The sequence below is a fragment of the Theropithecus gelada genome, chromosome 20, assembly GCF_003255815.1.
Source record: "Theropithecus gelada isolate Dixy chromosome 20, Tgel_1.0, whole genome shotgun sequence".
Taxonomy (NCBI): domain Eukaryota; kingdom Metazoa; phylum Chordata; class Mammalia; order Primates; family Cercopithecidae; genus Theropithecus; species Theropithecus gelada.
This window is the reverse complement of record NC_037688.1, coordinates 70,934,748-70,950,452: the sequence shown is the minus strand read 5'-3', so window position 1 is coordinate 70,950,452 and position 15,705 is coordinate 70,934,748. Positions and strand designations below refer to the sequence as shown.

At 41.6% G+C, this 15,705-nt stretch overlaps 1 protein-coding gene across 3 annotated transcripts in view; it reads right to left on the bottom strand.

Moving 5' to 3' along the window:
- The window catches only part of ZC3H7A (zinc finger CCCH-type containing 7A), a 49,027-nt gene that overhangs the window by 14,214 nt on the left and 19,108 nt on the right, over positions 1–15,705 (bottom strand). For all 3 annotated transcript variants that reach the window (XM_025369532.1, XM_025369534.1, XM_025369533.1), the window contains 11 exons: positions 14,819–15,016; positions 11,603–11,761; positions 11,302–11,382; positions 11,170–11,208; positions 9,815–9,848; positions 9,068–9,351; positions 5,632–5,836; positions 3,869–3,933; positions 3,147–3,333; positions 2,206–2,367; positions 305–501 (listed from right to left, as the gene is read on the bottom strand). In XM_025369532.1, coding sequence (XP_025225317.1) covers positions 305–501; positions 2,206–2,367; positions 3,147–3,333; positions 3,869–3,933; positions 5,632–5,836; positions 9,068–9,351; positions 9,815–9,848; positions 11,170–11,208; positions 11,302–11,382; positions 11,603–11,761; positions 14,819–15,016 — 1,611 coding nt within the window. The remainder of the gene's footprint in view (positions 1–304; positions 502–2,205; positions 2,368–3,146; positions 3,334–3,868; positions 3,934–5,631; positions 5,837–9,067; positions 9,352–9,814; positions 9,849–11,169; positions 11,209–11,301; positions 11,383–11,602; positions 11,762–14,818; positions 15,017–15,705) is intronic.

Sequence of the window (15,705 nt, the reverse complement as noted above, 5' to 3'; positions counted from 1 at the left end):
AATAGAAAATATAAATTTTGTACCCAGAATATTGTCCTAGTTTCAATATCATTACAAAATTAATACTCAATATGAAGTTTTAATATTCTTTTTGGTAACAGTAGTAGCTATCATTTACTGAATGAATGTTTTATCACATGGCAGGACCAGAGGAATATTTTATTCACAAATGAGATATTATTTATCATATAAATAAGTGAATATTTATTCATTTACTGAGTGAATGTTTTATCACATGGCAGGACAATACCACTGGGCTTGCAAATTCAACTTTACAATAGAAAATAAGTTTTGGAGAACGCACCTCACAAAGGAATATAAATTCTCCAAGATGCTCCTGGAGAAGTTTGAACACAGTAAGGTTAATCTTTCCATTGCCGCCAAAGAAAGCCTCGCGGCTGAATGCCCCTTTCCGCTCCAGTGTCCACACATCTATCTCCTCTTGGCAATAAGCAAACGTGCAGTGGCCTGAATATCTACATTCCTCCTCAGCAGCAACATCTAGAAAAACAGGGAATGGAAAGACAATGAAAACATGGCAATTGGCCTGTACTCCCAGTTACTTGGGAGGCTGAGGTGGATCCCTTGAGCCCAGGAGTTCAAGGCTGCGGTGAGCAATGATCTTGCCACTGCACTCCAGCCTGGGCAACAGAGCAAGTCCCAGTGTCAAAACAAACAAAAAAAATGATGTTAATTGTTTCCTTAAAGCCAATGAATATAAGTAACATTTAGGGCATCATTTGAACTTGTATAACAATTCATGGACAGTCTCAAACAATGATATGCATATTATTATCAGGGGATGGATGGTATCAACTCTAAAAAAGAGAAGTACCACAAGCCTTAATTATTTTTATTACAGACTGTGAGAAGAGCCTTGATACTCTCATGGAATACACCTCAGTTGAAAAAAAAAAAATTCACTTAGGGACATTCTAAGCTCACTCACACAAACTTGTTTGACAAACATGAAAATACCAAGTTCTCTCAAAAGCATCTTAAACACTTTTCAAAGCCTTAGCTCAGTGTTTTCATTCTGTTTAGAGAGAACTTAAGGTTTGAGACAGTCGTCTATTTAAAACCTGGTCATAGGCCAGGTATGGTGGCTCACACCTGTAATCCCAACATTTTGGGAGGCCGAGGCAGGCAGATCATTTGAGGCCAGGACTTCAAAACGAGCCTAACCAACATGATGAAACCCATCTCTACCAAAAAATACAAAAATTAGTGGGGCAGGGTGGCACACGCCTGTAATTCCAGCTATTCGGTAGCTGAGTCATGAGAAAATTGCTTGAACCTGGGAAGCAGAGGTTGCAGGGAGCCGAGATTGCGCCTGTGCACGCCAGCCTGGAAGACAGCGAGACTCTGTCACAAAAAATTAAGAAATAAATAAATAAAATAAAACCTTGGCCAGTACAGTGGCTGACGCCTGTGATCCTAACACTCTGGGAAGCCCAGGTGGGCAGATAACTTGAGGCCGGGAATTTGAAACCAGCCTAAGCAACATTGCGAAACCCTGTCTCTACCAAAAATACAAAAATTAGCCAGGTGTATCGGCGGATGCCTGTAATCCCAGCTACTCGGGAGGCTGAGGCAGGAGAATTGCTTGAACCCAGAAGGCAGAGGTTGCAGTGAGTTGATATTGCGCCACTGCACTCCAGCCTGGATGACAGAGTGAGACTGTCTCAAAAAAGAAAAAGCTAAAAACAACAGTAAAAATAATATAAAACATATTAACATCTCAATCCAAGGAACTTGCTATTAGCTCTAAACATTTTTTATAACAGTCAATACCACTATAATAACATAATGGAATAAATTACATATTAATAGATGTTATAATAAATGTAGCAAGCACAGTCCTATACCACATACTGACATTTCAGTCAACTACAGACTGTATATATAATGGTGGTCCCATAAGATTAATACTGTTTTTTTTCTGTACCTTTTCTATGTTTAGATACACAGATACTGTTGCGTTACAGTAGCCTCAGTATTCAGTACAGTAACATGCTGTACAAGTCTGTAGTTTAGGAGCCATTGACTATGTCATGGATAGGCTAGGTGCATTGTCGGCTACACCGTTGAGGTTTGTGTAAGTAAACCTTACACAAATACATTTCTCAGAATGTATCCCTGTCATTAAGCTAAGCATGACTGTAGTTCATCACTTATGTAATGTATACTAATTACAGTATATACCTTTACATATATAATATGGTCCTTCATAATTTGTTTTTGTTGGTCTTGGACGTATTTTTTTCCATGATTTATCTTCAACATTCTTTATCCTACCGATTAAAATATCTTTCTTACACTTATGATCTATATTAGCATGGTAAGTGAAATCCATTAACTTAGGGCCTGAAAAAGATGTAAAGAGGATTGCTCATATGCACAAAAAATATCATTTCATTTTACAGGTAAATTTACAAGCAGGCATGAACAGATGAACATCATTTATTAAATTCCCACAGAAATCCCACTTCCACAACCCTAAAATGTAAGCAGGCTACTAAGGTAGATTTTTGCCTTTTATATTTTATCAGACAACACAATGTTCTATTCAACTCCACTCCTGCCAAAAAAAATACCCTTACTTAACTTTAGGAAAATAATCTGGAGAGGAATTTTGACGGCTTATAAAAGTAAAGAACACTGTTAAACTAAGAAAGAAAATGAAGTTGACTCCAATCAGAATAAACTGTGTTTATGTCACTTGATTTAAGGTAAAGATATGAAACAATCTAACAAAGTATTTAATTTTCATATACACGGTATTGTATTCTGGTCTTACAATGCTGTTTTCTAGTCCTTGCTCTATTTGAAAATAATCAACTTCTTAAGCATATACTGAGAACATAAGGAGTTTCATTAAAATTTTAATAAGCTTCCAAAAATAGGTAAATATTCTATTCTACATGATTCTATAAATAAAATTACATCAAGTAAAAGCAGAGATTTATCCTATTGCCCTCCAAAGGCACTCAGTCAGTAACTGCTACTTGTTTAGGAAGAATTCAAAATAGGGATTGAAGAACCATAATAACTGATGTTGTTCACATGTATTTACAAATTCCTAAGAACTTTCAAGGTTACGAACAAGCAGTTTAATACTCTCTGCATGTTTGTTTGGTCCTGACCTGATTTTACAAAACAGATCTGGCAAGCTTGTCTCAATTCATGGGTTCCTTCGAGGGGATGTCTTGGAGTCACTAATGAAGATGGTTTGGTAACTGCACTTCCAAAAAAGTTTCCGAAGTCATTTCTAGGCTGACTTGAAATTCCCAGGAAATTCTCCGAGGCAAACAAACTACCTGGTCCATTCATCTGCAAGAAAAATAAGAAGAAAAAAAAAAAAAACAAAAAAAAAACCCAACAAATATTGCATTATCACTGAAGAAAGGAACTGAATGCATCTGAAAAAATAAGATAATCTTCATAAACTGAGGTCAGTACTACTCCATCCTTAATGCTCTTCTATCTTAAAAACTGTCTCTTTCTACATTTTTCTCTCTTTTGGTTTCTAGGCACCCCCCCCCTTTTTTGATCCTCCATATTATAGTAAGTTCTACTGCAAAAGTACACACGCTTTACATGCCCTGATCTTGTATCTCCTTGATTTGTTTATGCTGTACTAAAGCCTCTTACACTGTCTGCAATACTGATTAATTTGCTATGACAGATCAAGTCTTAAACACAAAGCCATTATTACTAGATGTTCCAGAAGTCTTACTTTAACACAATTTCCTACAGCACACACAAAATTTAAGGGAGACTGTCATGTTCATTCAAATAACTCAGTTACTTAAGTAACTATCTTCAATTCAAGCGATGTATTTACAAAAGAGGAAGTGGCACTTACAAGTAAAAGGGAAGAATTACTGTTGTTAAGCGGTGTTCCCTCTCTAGAAGTTGAGGTGGACAGATCTAAAATAATAAAAAAACTTCAACAGACCTTTTCATTCTGATCATGTAATAAGAACATCAGGGCTTAGTAGCTTACTGGCTATGGCCTCCCACACTATTCTCCCATCCCAATTTCTAGAAATTTTCTTGCTCAGTGTTGACACCCAAAGAGGGCTCTAGAGTCTTTGCTTTCCTCTAGAAACCAAGGGCATAGTCAAACAAATTTAAATAAAAACCTATTTTCAGAGAAATAAGCTAAGGCAGGGCCCACCAACTACAACTACTAAAAACACCAAGAAAATTCTTCATATTCAAAAATGGGAACCTTTTGAAAATATGGGGCTGGGTGCAGTGGCTCACATCTGGCAATCCCAGCACTTTGGGAGGCCGAAGTGGGCAGATCACAGGAGGTCAGGAGTTTGAGACCAGCCTGGCCAACATGGTGAAACCCCTTCTCTACTGAAAATACAAAAAAAAATTGCCAGGTGTGATGGCAGGCACCTGTAATCCCAGCTACTCGGGAGGCTAAGGCAGGAGACTCGCTTGAACCGAAGAGGCAGAGGTTGCAGTGAGCCAAGATCTCACCACTGCACTCTAGCCTGGGCAACAGAGTGAGACTGTCTCAAAAAAAATGAAGCAGGAACTGACCTAATATTAAAAAAAAAAAAAAAATCAGTAAGGTTTTCAATTACTTTCTCTTTTTTGTTTTTTTTTTTTTTTTGAGACAGGGTCGCATTCTGTCACCCATGCTAGAGTGCAAGGGCGTGATCTTGGCTCACTGCAGCCTCAACCTCCTGGGCTCGAGGAATCCTCCCACCTCCACCTCCCGAGTAACTGGGATCACCGGCACATACCACATCCAGCTAATTTTTATATTTTTTGTAGAGACAGGGTTTCACCATGTTGCCCAGACTGGTCTCAAACTATTCAGGCTGGTCTCAAACCCCTGAGCTCAAGGGATCCTCCTGCCTCGGCCTCCCAAAGTGCTGGGATTACAGGTGTGAGCCACCGCGCCTGGCCTGCTTTCTTTTTCTTAGTCTAGCACTCAATTATTTTCTCTCTGCCCTTCTGTCTCCCATATATTTTAATTTCTTCCATTGTAAATCTTTAAGTCAATTATGTAAGATTTTTGCCGTTTTAGCCATGTAACAATGCCTTCAAAAAAATATTTTTCTAGTGATTGTTTGTATATATGTTAAACCTAGGATGACAGAAACAGGAGTCAGACCCCAAGCTCAGCAATCTCCTGGAAAGTTAAAGCAGCAGCCACAGTTTGCTGAGCTCCACAGATGAAACCTAAAATAGACACATCTAACTGCTATCATTCTAAACACTGATCTTAAATTAGTGTTTGCCTAGATCAAAATTTAATGGCATAGCCTGTCTCTAAGACCCTTTAAGACGAGATACACCTTTATGGGAGAATACACTAATAGTCATTTCACCCCCAAAACAATACACTCCCAGCTTAACAAACTATCCTACAGAAACACCAGTGCCACACACATTTCTCTTCTCATGCCTTTGCTCCTGGGTCTCCAGAATGGCATAGCTAAGTCAAGGTCAATTCAAAACTGAAGGCTTAGTCTTTCTATTTTTAGCTACAATGAAAATAATTCATGTCTCTGCTACCTAGAGTCAGTTAAATAATGGCCAAACAAACATTTTCATTTTGAGAAAATTAACTGCAATTGTTTACAATTTACATTTGGTTCTTACCTCGTTTGGATTCACTCATTGAAAATGAATTTAAAGAAGAACAAAAATCTTCTAAGGATGAAGTCAAAGGTGGATAAAATTCTGAGAAGGAGGGTGGAGGAGCATACCTCGCACCAATGGGTAAGGTTCCTAACAGAGATGCCGAAAAGGGCATGCTAGGAGAGACACTGGCCGTCTGAAGGGGTCCTCTGACTAAAGCTGACGGCTGTGGAAGAAAAAAAGATGTGATTAAAATTCATGAAGCTGTCATGGGTTTGACTGAACTACTTTCAACACCAGCAAATAAAAGCATTATTACACTGGGAGATCATGTTTAGGCCAGGCACGGTGGCCTGTAATCCTAACACTTTGGGAGGCCAAGGCAGGAGGATTGCCTGAGCTCAGGAGTTCGAGACCAGCCTGGGCAACACGGTGAAACCCCATCTCTACTAAAATACAAAAAGTTGGCTGTGCATGGCAGCGTGTGCCTGTAGTCCCAGCTACTTGGGAGGCTGAGGCAGGAGAATTGTTTGAACCCAGGAGGCGGAGCTTGCAGTGAGCCAAGATCATACAACTGCACTACAGCCTGGGCAACCGAGCAAGACTCCATCTCCAAGAAAAACAAAGTTTAAATCAAAATCAAGATTCGTTTAAAACTATTTTACCTACAGAACTTCTTTTCAAGAACAATTTTTAAAAAAAAATCAAGGTGGGATATCTAACTTTTTTTTTTTGAGACACAGGCTCACTCTGTCACCCAGGCTGGAGTACAGTGGCACAACCTCGGCTCACTGCAACCTCTGCCTTCCCAGTTCAAGCGATTCTCCTGCCTCAGCCTCCTGTGTAGCTGGGATTACAGGCATGTGCCACCACGCCCGGCTCATTTTTGTATTTTTAATAGAGACAGGGTTTCGCCATGTTGGCCAGGCTGGTCTCAAACTCCCGACCTCAAGTGATTCACCCACCTAGGACTCCCAAAGTGCTGGGATTACAAGCATGAGCCACTGCACCAGGCCAGATGTCTAACATTTTAATTCAAATGTTACATTCATGTTTCATCTGCAAAACTTCCCTATGCTTCCCTACCCTTACCTGACTATAGGGCTCATAAGAATTTGCATCATATGAGGTTGGGCATGATGGCTCACACCTGTAATCCCAGCACTTTGGGAGGCCGAGGTGGGTGGATCACGAGGTCAGGAGTTTAAGACCAACCTGGCCAAGATAGTGAAACCCCATCTCTACTAAAAATACACAAAAAATTAGCTGGGCGTGGTAGCGGCTGCCTGTAATCTCAGCTGCTCGGGAGGCTGAGGCAGGTAATTGCTTGAACCTGGGAGGTGGAGGTTGCAGTAAGCCAAGATCGCGCCACTGCAATCCAGCCTGAGCAACAGAGTGAGACTCCATCTCAAAAAAAAAAAAAAATTTTGCATCATTAAAGAGGAATTGTGGGATATATGTGGTGCAGCAGGAGGACAGGTGATCCAGAGACAGGAGCTGGAGAAGCCCATGAAGATTGGGACAACCTCTCTGGAGGTGTGAACTTACAACTGGACAAGAACATACAACTCTAACCTCTCCAGGCCCCATCAAAGCTGCAACTCACTGAGAGGTTCCACGCACCTTACATTATGGTATCATAGGCTATCTATTTGGTTCTTAAAACAGCTCTCTCAGATACATCCTACTGTGATAACCATCATACATATGAGGGAAATGATGTACTATGGTGAAGTAACTTGCCCAGTATCGCAGAGCTGGTAAGAATCAAACCCAGCTCTGTCAGCCTTTTGCACACTGACACCATCTATTTCACCAGCCCTGGAAACCAGCTTGGAATGTCTCCCTCTCATCACTATCATCCTACCACTGCTGCTACTAAATTATTATACTTTATAGAAGGGGTCAGAAAAGTCTTTTTTTTTTTTTTTTTTTTTGAGACAGAGTCTTGCTCTGTCACCCAGGGTGGAGTGCAGCGGTGCGATCTTGGCTCACTGCAACCTCCGCCTCCCGGGCTCAAGTGATTCTCTTGCCTCAACCATCCAAGTAGCTGGGATTACAGATGTGCACCACCATGCCCAGCTAATTTCTATAATTTTTAGTGGAGGTAGAGTTTTGCCATGTTGGCCAGGCTGTTCTCAAACTCCTGGTGATCTGCCCGCCTCAGCCTCCCAAAGTGCTGTGATTACAGGCATGCACCACTGCACCCAGCAAAAAAGTCTTTCTATACAGGGATGGATACTAAGTATTTTAGGCTCTGTAGGCCACACGGTCCCTCTTGCAAGGACTCAACTATGCTGTTGCAGTGCAAAAGCAGCCACAGACAGCACATAAAATGAGTAGTCACTGATGTGTTACAGTAAAACTTTACTTATGGACCCTGAAATTGGAATGTCATGTAATTTTATTGACTGACTGAGACAGGGTCTCACTGTGTTGCCCAGGCTAGAGTGCATGGCACAATCAGTGCTCACTACAGCCTAAACATCCTGGGCGCAAGTGATCCTCTCCTCTCAGCCTTCCAAGCAGTGGGACCATAGGGACGCACCACCATGCCAGGCTGTTTTTAATTTTTTGTAGAGACGTGGCCTTGCTATGGTTACCCAGGCTAGTTTCAAATAATTTCCATGTCACAAAATATTATTCTCTTTTTTTGTTCTTCTCTCAACCATTTAAGAATTGTAAAAAATATTCTTAGTTTGCAAGCCACACAAAAACAGGTAATAGGCCAGATTGAGCCTGTGGGCTATAGTTGGCTGAACCCTGCTTTAACATATGTGGTTGCTAGAGTATTATCTTTAAGAATAAGAAGTCCTGAGGCCAGGCGCGGTGGCTCACACCTGTAATCCCAGCACTTCGGGAGCCCGAGGTGGGTGGATCACAAGGTCAGGAGATCAAGACCATTCTGGCTAACACGGTGAAACCCCATCTCTACTAAAAATACAAAAAAATTAGCCGGGCGTGGTGGCGGGTGCCTGTAGTCCCAGCTACTCAGGAAGCTGAGGCAGGAGAATGGTGTGAACCCAGGAGGTGGAGCTTGCAGTGAAGCGAGATTGCACCACTGCACTCCAGCCTGGGCAACAGAGCGAGACTCCGTCTCAAATAAATAAATAAATAAATAAAAAAGAATAAGAAGTCCTTAATCTATATAATTCATTTTTTCTTAAATACAAAATGCCTATTATTTATCAGAATGTTTTATTTGCCCTTTCTATAATATGTGATCCCAATATGAATTGGAAAAAAATTGGCTAATTACTAGATAGCATTATTTCTTTTACTTCAAAATGATCAAATTAACCAGTTCCATTAGACAAGAATAAAAGTAACTTTCAAGGTTAGAACAAACCCCAAATTCAGCCTATATGCAATACTGAAAAAGTCTATCAAGTTATATTACAATTTTAAAAAAGTCAACCCTGTCTTCGGAAGAAACTTGAGTAACACTGAAACTTACCATAACAGTTTCATTAGTTTCAGGTGCAGAATCAAGGAGGTCATCTAGTTCATCTCCAAGGACCATATCTCCATCATCTAGAAAAGCTTCCGGCATAGTGAAGGGCATCTTTCCTCCATTTGCCAGCACTGCAGATGGCAGAGTGCTCTCTTCCACTTGCAGTGGCAGAATAGAAGTTAAGGGCATAACAGGAACTGAGGCCAGCTCACTTCCAACTTCATGAGAGAAACTGGGTGCGGGTAAAGAGACAACAGGAACTGCTTCTTGCCTTGGAGTTAATAAATCTGTAACACAGATGGAAATGTACTCAGTCACTTTCATTGTACTTACATAATAATAGCATTAATCCCCAATAGTAGAGATATGAAGATGAAAATATGAAGGCAATTATAAAAATAATAAAATTGACAGTATACTAAAGCAATTCCGAATAGATACAGTCACTTGTGAAAACTTATCCTTCTTTCACAAAATGCCTGTACCTCTTTTTGGGCACAGCTGTCAGACAGCGGCAAGGCCACCAGGGGTGTCAGTGGTTGCTTACTAACATCCAACGCTTATCAGTCACTCACTGGCACATCCAAAGGCATAAAGGGAGCGTTGGAAATCATTCTCACTTTAATATTAATACATTAATATGAATATAACCACACAGCAATATTATTTGACAACAATACATCACACACAAAGACATCAGGTACAAAGCTGGCACTCTTCAAATTGTTAAGATGATATGTGAAAACGTACCTGGCTCAATATCTTCCACAGAATGGTTCAAAGCCTACAAATTAAACAAAACAATAGGTCATAATATTTTCAGGACTCTAAGGCATAAAACAATTGGTAAAACTCACCCTAAGCCGGGCACAGTGGCTCACGCCTGGAATCCCAGCACCTGGGGAGGCCCACACAGGCAGATCACGAGATCAGGAGTTTGAGACCAGCCTGGCCAACATGGTGAAACCCCGTCTCTACTAAAATTACAAAAATTAGCCAGGTGTGGTGCTGGGTGTCTGTAATCCCAGCTACTCAGGAGGCTGAGGCAGGAGAACTGCTTGAACCCGGGAGTTGGAGGCTGCAGTGAGCTGAGATAGCACCACTGCACTCCAGCCTAGGTGACAGAGTAAGACTGTGTCTCGGAAAAAAAAAAAAAAAAAAGAAAAAAAAACTCACCCTGAGAGCAATGCATGTTTCCACAGAAATTCAACTCCCAATTAAGATCCAAGAAATGAATGGAACACACAAACCTGTATACACGTGGTGTTAGATGAGGTGCTGGTCTAGCAGTGCTGCCACTTATTTCTTGTGGACCAGCATTTCTCAAAGGCTATTCAGCAGAATACCAGGGACTAATTTGGCCACCATTCACTGTCCAACTCACAATAGCCATTAGCATCCTAATAGCCCCAAGAAGACTTACTTTAAAATTAAAAACAAAAGAGAAATAAAAACAAAAACCCACAAAAACCTTTGTTAATTTTATCACAAATGACTCCCAAAACTAGTATTTGGCCCTGAACCACTCTTATCGCACTGAAACCTAACATCTATTAACATCCTATAAAATGCCCCACTGGAGCATTCAGGAAATGCTGGTTACAGCTAAAATATATTACTTGAGTTGGAGATGTTCTTTTGTAAACTGACTGCTAGTGGCCAGAAGAGGTGGCTCACGCCTGTAATCCCAGCGTTTTGGGAGGCCAAGGCAAGAGGAATACTTGAGCTCAGGAGTTTGAGGCCAGCCTGGGCAACATGGTGAAACCCCATCGCTACAAAAAATACAAAAATTTGCCAGGCATGGTGGTATGTGCCTGTGGTCCCAGCTACTCGGGAGGCTGAGGTGGGAGGATCACTTGAGCCCAAGGAGGTGGAGCTTGCAGTGAGCCAAGATCAGGACACTGCACTCCAGCCTGGGCAACAGGGCAAGACTCTGTCTCAAAAAAATAAATAAATGAAGTGACAGGAAGCTATGGCCAATTTCATGTTTGAAGAATTAAAAAGGTTCCCAAAATAAACACACGCCAAAAATACTAAAAGCAGAATTGCTCCCATCCTTCCCTTTAAAAAACAAATTATAATTTTGACAGAAAAAATAACTTTACCTTGGTAGCCCCATCCCCAGGAACTGATTTTAATGAGAGCTGAAATAAAATAAAGACACTAATTTAAAAACAGAACTGACTCCAAGTTATAAAACAAAATGAAAACACCTTATGGAGAGAACACCGGCTTACCTCAGCTCTGACATATGCTTTTCTTATTTTAAATCCCAATTTCTGAGCTAGTTCTTGAGTTAGTTTTATTACATGCTCATCCTGAAAAAAATAAGTATATATAATTCACAAAAGGTTATATTTCCTAACTGTCAAGAAGAATAGACAAAACAGTGAAGTTTCCCATCAAGACACCTGCTTCATTAACAATTATACCCAACTGAAGCAGGTTGATGGATGCCTGGAAAATGTAACTCTTTAAATGCCATTTATTATGATGTAAATGGTTATGATGTAAACAAATAAACTATAAATTCCATACCTGAGGCACTGCTAAGGAGCACTTTGCTACAGCATCATAAGCCTTTTTGTATCTTCCTAAATCACTTAAAGCCTTAGATTTCCGATACAAAGCTTTGCAGTTACTGGCATTAAAACTGAGTACTATATTGCAGTCCTCCAAAACTTTATCATGGAAACCCTGGGGTGTAAGACCAAAGAATAAAGTCAGCAATCAAACAATTCATTTCTTGCACTGAAGACTTCCTGGAATGTAAACAAATTAATACCCCTTCCTATCACCCTCCCTCTAAACTCCAAGTTAGCAGTATTACTTTTATTTTTAAAATTATTTTATGAAATTTCAAATACACAGAAGTAGAAAAGAATATCATGAATACCCATGTACCCACCATCCAGATCAGACAAATGCTAATATTTGGCCAGAAAGTCCCCAGATCTTCAAGAAATAAAGCTTTCCAGACCTAACTGATGTCCCCAGGTGTCCCTCTTCTATTCTCAACTCTGTAGTTACCCTTTTCTGGAGCACATTAAGATGTCAAAGAGAAACGTAACTCCAAACAGCTAACTGATAAGGAATATATTACTAAAAACAAAATAAACAATGAATGCTCTTTAACAAAGAGCTAGGTGACAACATGATATTTGTCCTTTTTTTTTTTTTTTTTTTTTTGAGACGGAGTCTCACTTTGTCACCCAGGCTGGAGTGCAATGGCGGGCTCTCGGCTCACTGCAAGCTCTGCCTCCCGGATTCCTACCATTCTCCTGCCTCAGCCTCCCGAGTAGCTGGGACTACAGGCGCCTACCACCATGCCCGGCTAATTTTTTGTATTTTTAGTAGAGACAGGGTTTCACTGTATTAGCCAGGATGGTCTTGATCTCCTGACCTCGTGATCCACCCACCTCGGCCTCCCAGAGTGCTGGGATTACAGGCGTGAGCCACCCCGCCCGGCTGGATATTTTTCTTAAATTCAGGGTTATATTTTACTGAATGTCCACAGTGAAAATTAAAAGCACTTTGGGCTGGGCACAGTGGCTCATGGCTATAGTCTCAGCACTCTGGGAGGCAGAAGTGGGTGGATCACCTGAGGTCAGGAGTTCGACACCAGCCTAGCCAACATGGTGAAACCCCATCTCTACTAAAAATACAAAAATTAGCCAGGCAAGATGGTGGGCATCTGTAATCCCAGCTACTTGGGAGGCTGAAGCAGGAAAATTACCTGAGCCCGGGAGGTGGAGGATAGAGTAAGCCAAGATTGTGCCACTGTATTCCAGCCTGGGCAACACAGTGAGACTCCATCTCAAAAATTTTAAAAAGGTGTCTGGGCATGGTGGTTCATGCCTGTAATCCCAGCACTTGTGGGAGGCTGAGACAGGCAGATTACCTGAGGTCAGGAGTTCGAGACCAGCCTGACCAACATGGAGAACCTCCGTCTCTACTAAAAATACAAAATTAGGCCGGGCGCGGTGACTCAAGCCTGTAATCCCAGCACTTTGGGAGGCTGTAGACGGGTGGATCACGAGGTCAGGAGATCAAGACCATCCTGGCTAACACGGTGAAACCCCGTCTCTACTAAGAAATACAAAAAACTAGCCGGGCGAGGTGGCGGGCGCCTGTAGTCCCACCTACTCGGGAGGCTGAGGCCGGAGAATGGCGTGAACCCGGGAGGCGGAGCTTGCAGTGAGCTGAGATCCGGCCACTGCACTCTAGCCTGGGCTACAGAGCGAGACTCCGTCTCAAAAAAAAAAAAAAAAAAAAAAAAAAAAAAAAAAAAAAAAAAAAAAAAGTTTTAAAAGAAAAAAAAAGAAAAGAAAAGAAAAGAAAAAGCACTTCAAAAGCTTTTTAAGCTTAAAAATGTGAAAAGCTAGTGTGAATTCCTTTGAAGACTAATTACTATTTCGTGACTAAGAACAAAAAACACTCGTAAGAGTGTTTTTTTACAAAGAGTATTTTATAACATCTACTGGATTTTGACTAAGATGTTAAATGTGAACATGGATACCTGAAAGACACATTTGACTTGTGAAGACCTGTATCTTCCCAGGATGACTTTTTTATAAACAGACACACCCTCAAAAGCCATACTCAAATGGGAATTGTCAAGGACCAGTAACTAAGAAACAAACTATTTCTTAAATCCCTAAGTTTTTGTCCAAAACTAATTTTTATTTTTTTATTTTACTTTATTTTTTGAGATGAAGTCTTGCTCTGTCGCCCAGGCTGGAGTGCAGTGGTGTAATCTCGGCTCACTGCAACCTCCGCCTCACGGGTTCAAGTGGTTCTCCTGCCTCAGCCTCCTGAGTAGCTGGGACTACAGGCACGTGCCACTGTGCCCAGCTGATTTTCGTATTTTTAGTAGAGACGGGGTTTCACCATATTGGCCAGGCTGGTCTCGAACTCCTGACCTCATGATCTACCCACCCTGGCCTCCCAAAGTGCTGGGATTACAGGCGTGAGCCACCGCACCCAGCCAATCCAAAGCTAACTTTTAAAAGCCTCACGTCACTCCAAAAGCAGGTAATACGACTTTCTTAAAAACTTAGTTTAAGAAACTGACTTTTTATTGGGCCGGGTGCAGTGGCTCACACCTGTAATCCCAACACTTTGGGAGGCCGAGGCGGGTGGATCACAAGGTCAGGAGTTCAAGACCAGCCTGGCCAAAATGGTGAAACCCTGTCTCTAATAAAAATACAAAAATTAGCTGAGCGTGGTGGCAGGCACCTATAATCCCAGCTACTCAGGAGGCTGAGGCAGAGAAGTGCTTGAACCCAGGAGGTGGAGGTTGCAGTGAGCCGAGATCACACCACTGCACTCCAGCCTGGGTGACTGAGCGAGACTCTGTCTCAAAAAAAAAAAAAAAAGAAATTGACTTTTTATTAATGTACTAAGTCATTGAAAAAATTCTTTTCACTCTAGAAACATCACTTTAAAAATTACAACTCCGCCGGGCGCGGTGGCTCACGCCTGTAATCCCAGCACTTTGGGAGGCCGAGGCGGGCGGATCACAAGGTCAGGAGATCGAGACCACGGTGAAACCCCGTCACTACTAAAAATACAAAAAATTAGCCGGGCGCAGTGAAGGGCGCCTGTAGTCCCAGCTACTCAGGAGGCTGAGGCAGGAGAATGGCGTGAACCTGGGAGGCGGAGCTTGCAGTGCGCCGATATCACGCCACTGCACTCCAGCCTGGGCGACAGAGCGAGACTCCGTCTCAAAAAAAAAAAAAAATTACAACTCACCATATTAGAATAGCAGGCAATACGATTTATATATAGTTTTTCAATTATTTCTTTGGGGATTAAAATTTCTTCAGATTTTGCATAATCAGCTATATTCAAAGCTTCCGTGTACTGGCTTATCGAGTTGTTCCAATCACGTTCCCGATAAACGTCATTTCCTTCATTAAAAAGATTTCTCACGAGAGCATGCAAATATACCTAAAAAAGAGAAAGTTACCACTTGAAGTCTTCTATCAAACAAGATAAGGCATAAGTAATTTTTAATTTTTATACCTAAAACTTCACAGGAAACAATGTGACAGAACAGCAGCATTGCTCTAAGAAACTGTGAGATGCCCGAGTCACTGCTATCTCAGCTAGGTATTGTATCTTGCTTGCTTTTTCAAGGGGAAATTCAATTTCTCACTATTAAGAATAGGCAAAAGTACCCTATAAATATTTGTTCACATCTCCAATTCTGTTCCTACTAGAGAAATGAAGTGGAAGCCCCAGGTCAAAGAGAGTGAATAGCTTAAGGCTTTTGAGCAGTGTTTCCAAACTGCCTTCGAAAAAGGCCACGATGAAAAATGGTTCTAGTGGGCCGGGCGCGGTGGCTCAACCCTGTAATCCCAGCACTTTGGGAGGCCGAGGCGGGTGGATCACGAGGTCAGGAGATCGAGACCATCCTGGCTAACATGGTGAAACCCCGTCTCTACTAAAAAAATACAAAAAACTAGCCGGGCGTGGTGGCGGGCGCCTGTAGTCCGAGCTACTCGGAGGCTGAGGCAGGAGAATGGCGTAAACCCGGGAGGCGGAGCTTGCAGTGAGCCGAGATCGCGCCACTGCACTCCAGCCTGGGTGACACAGCGAGACTCCGTCTCAAAAAAAAAAAAAAAAAAAAAAAAAAA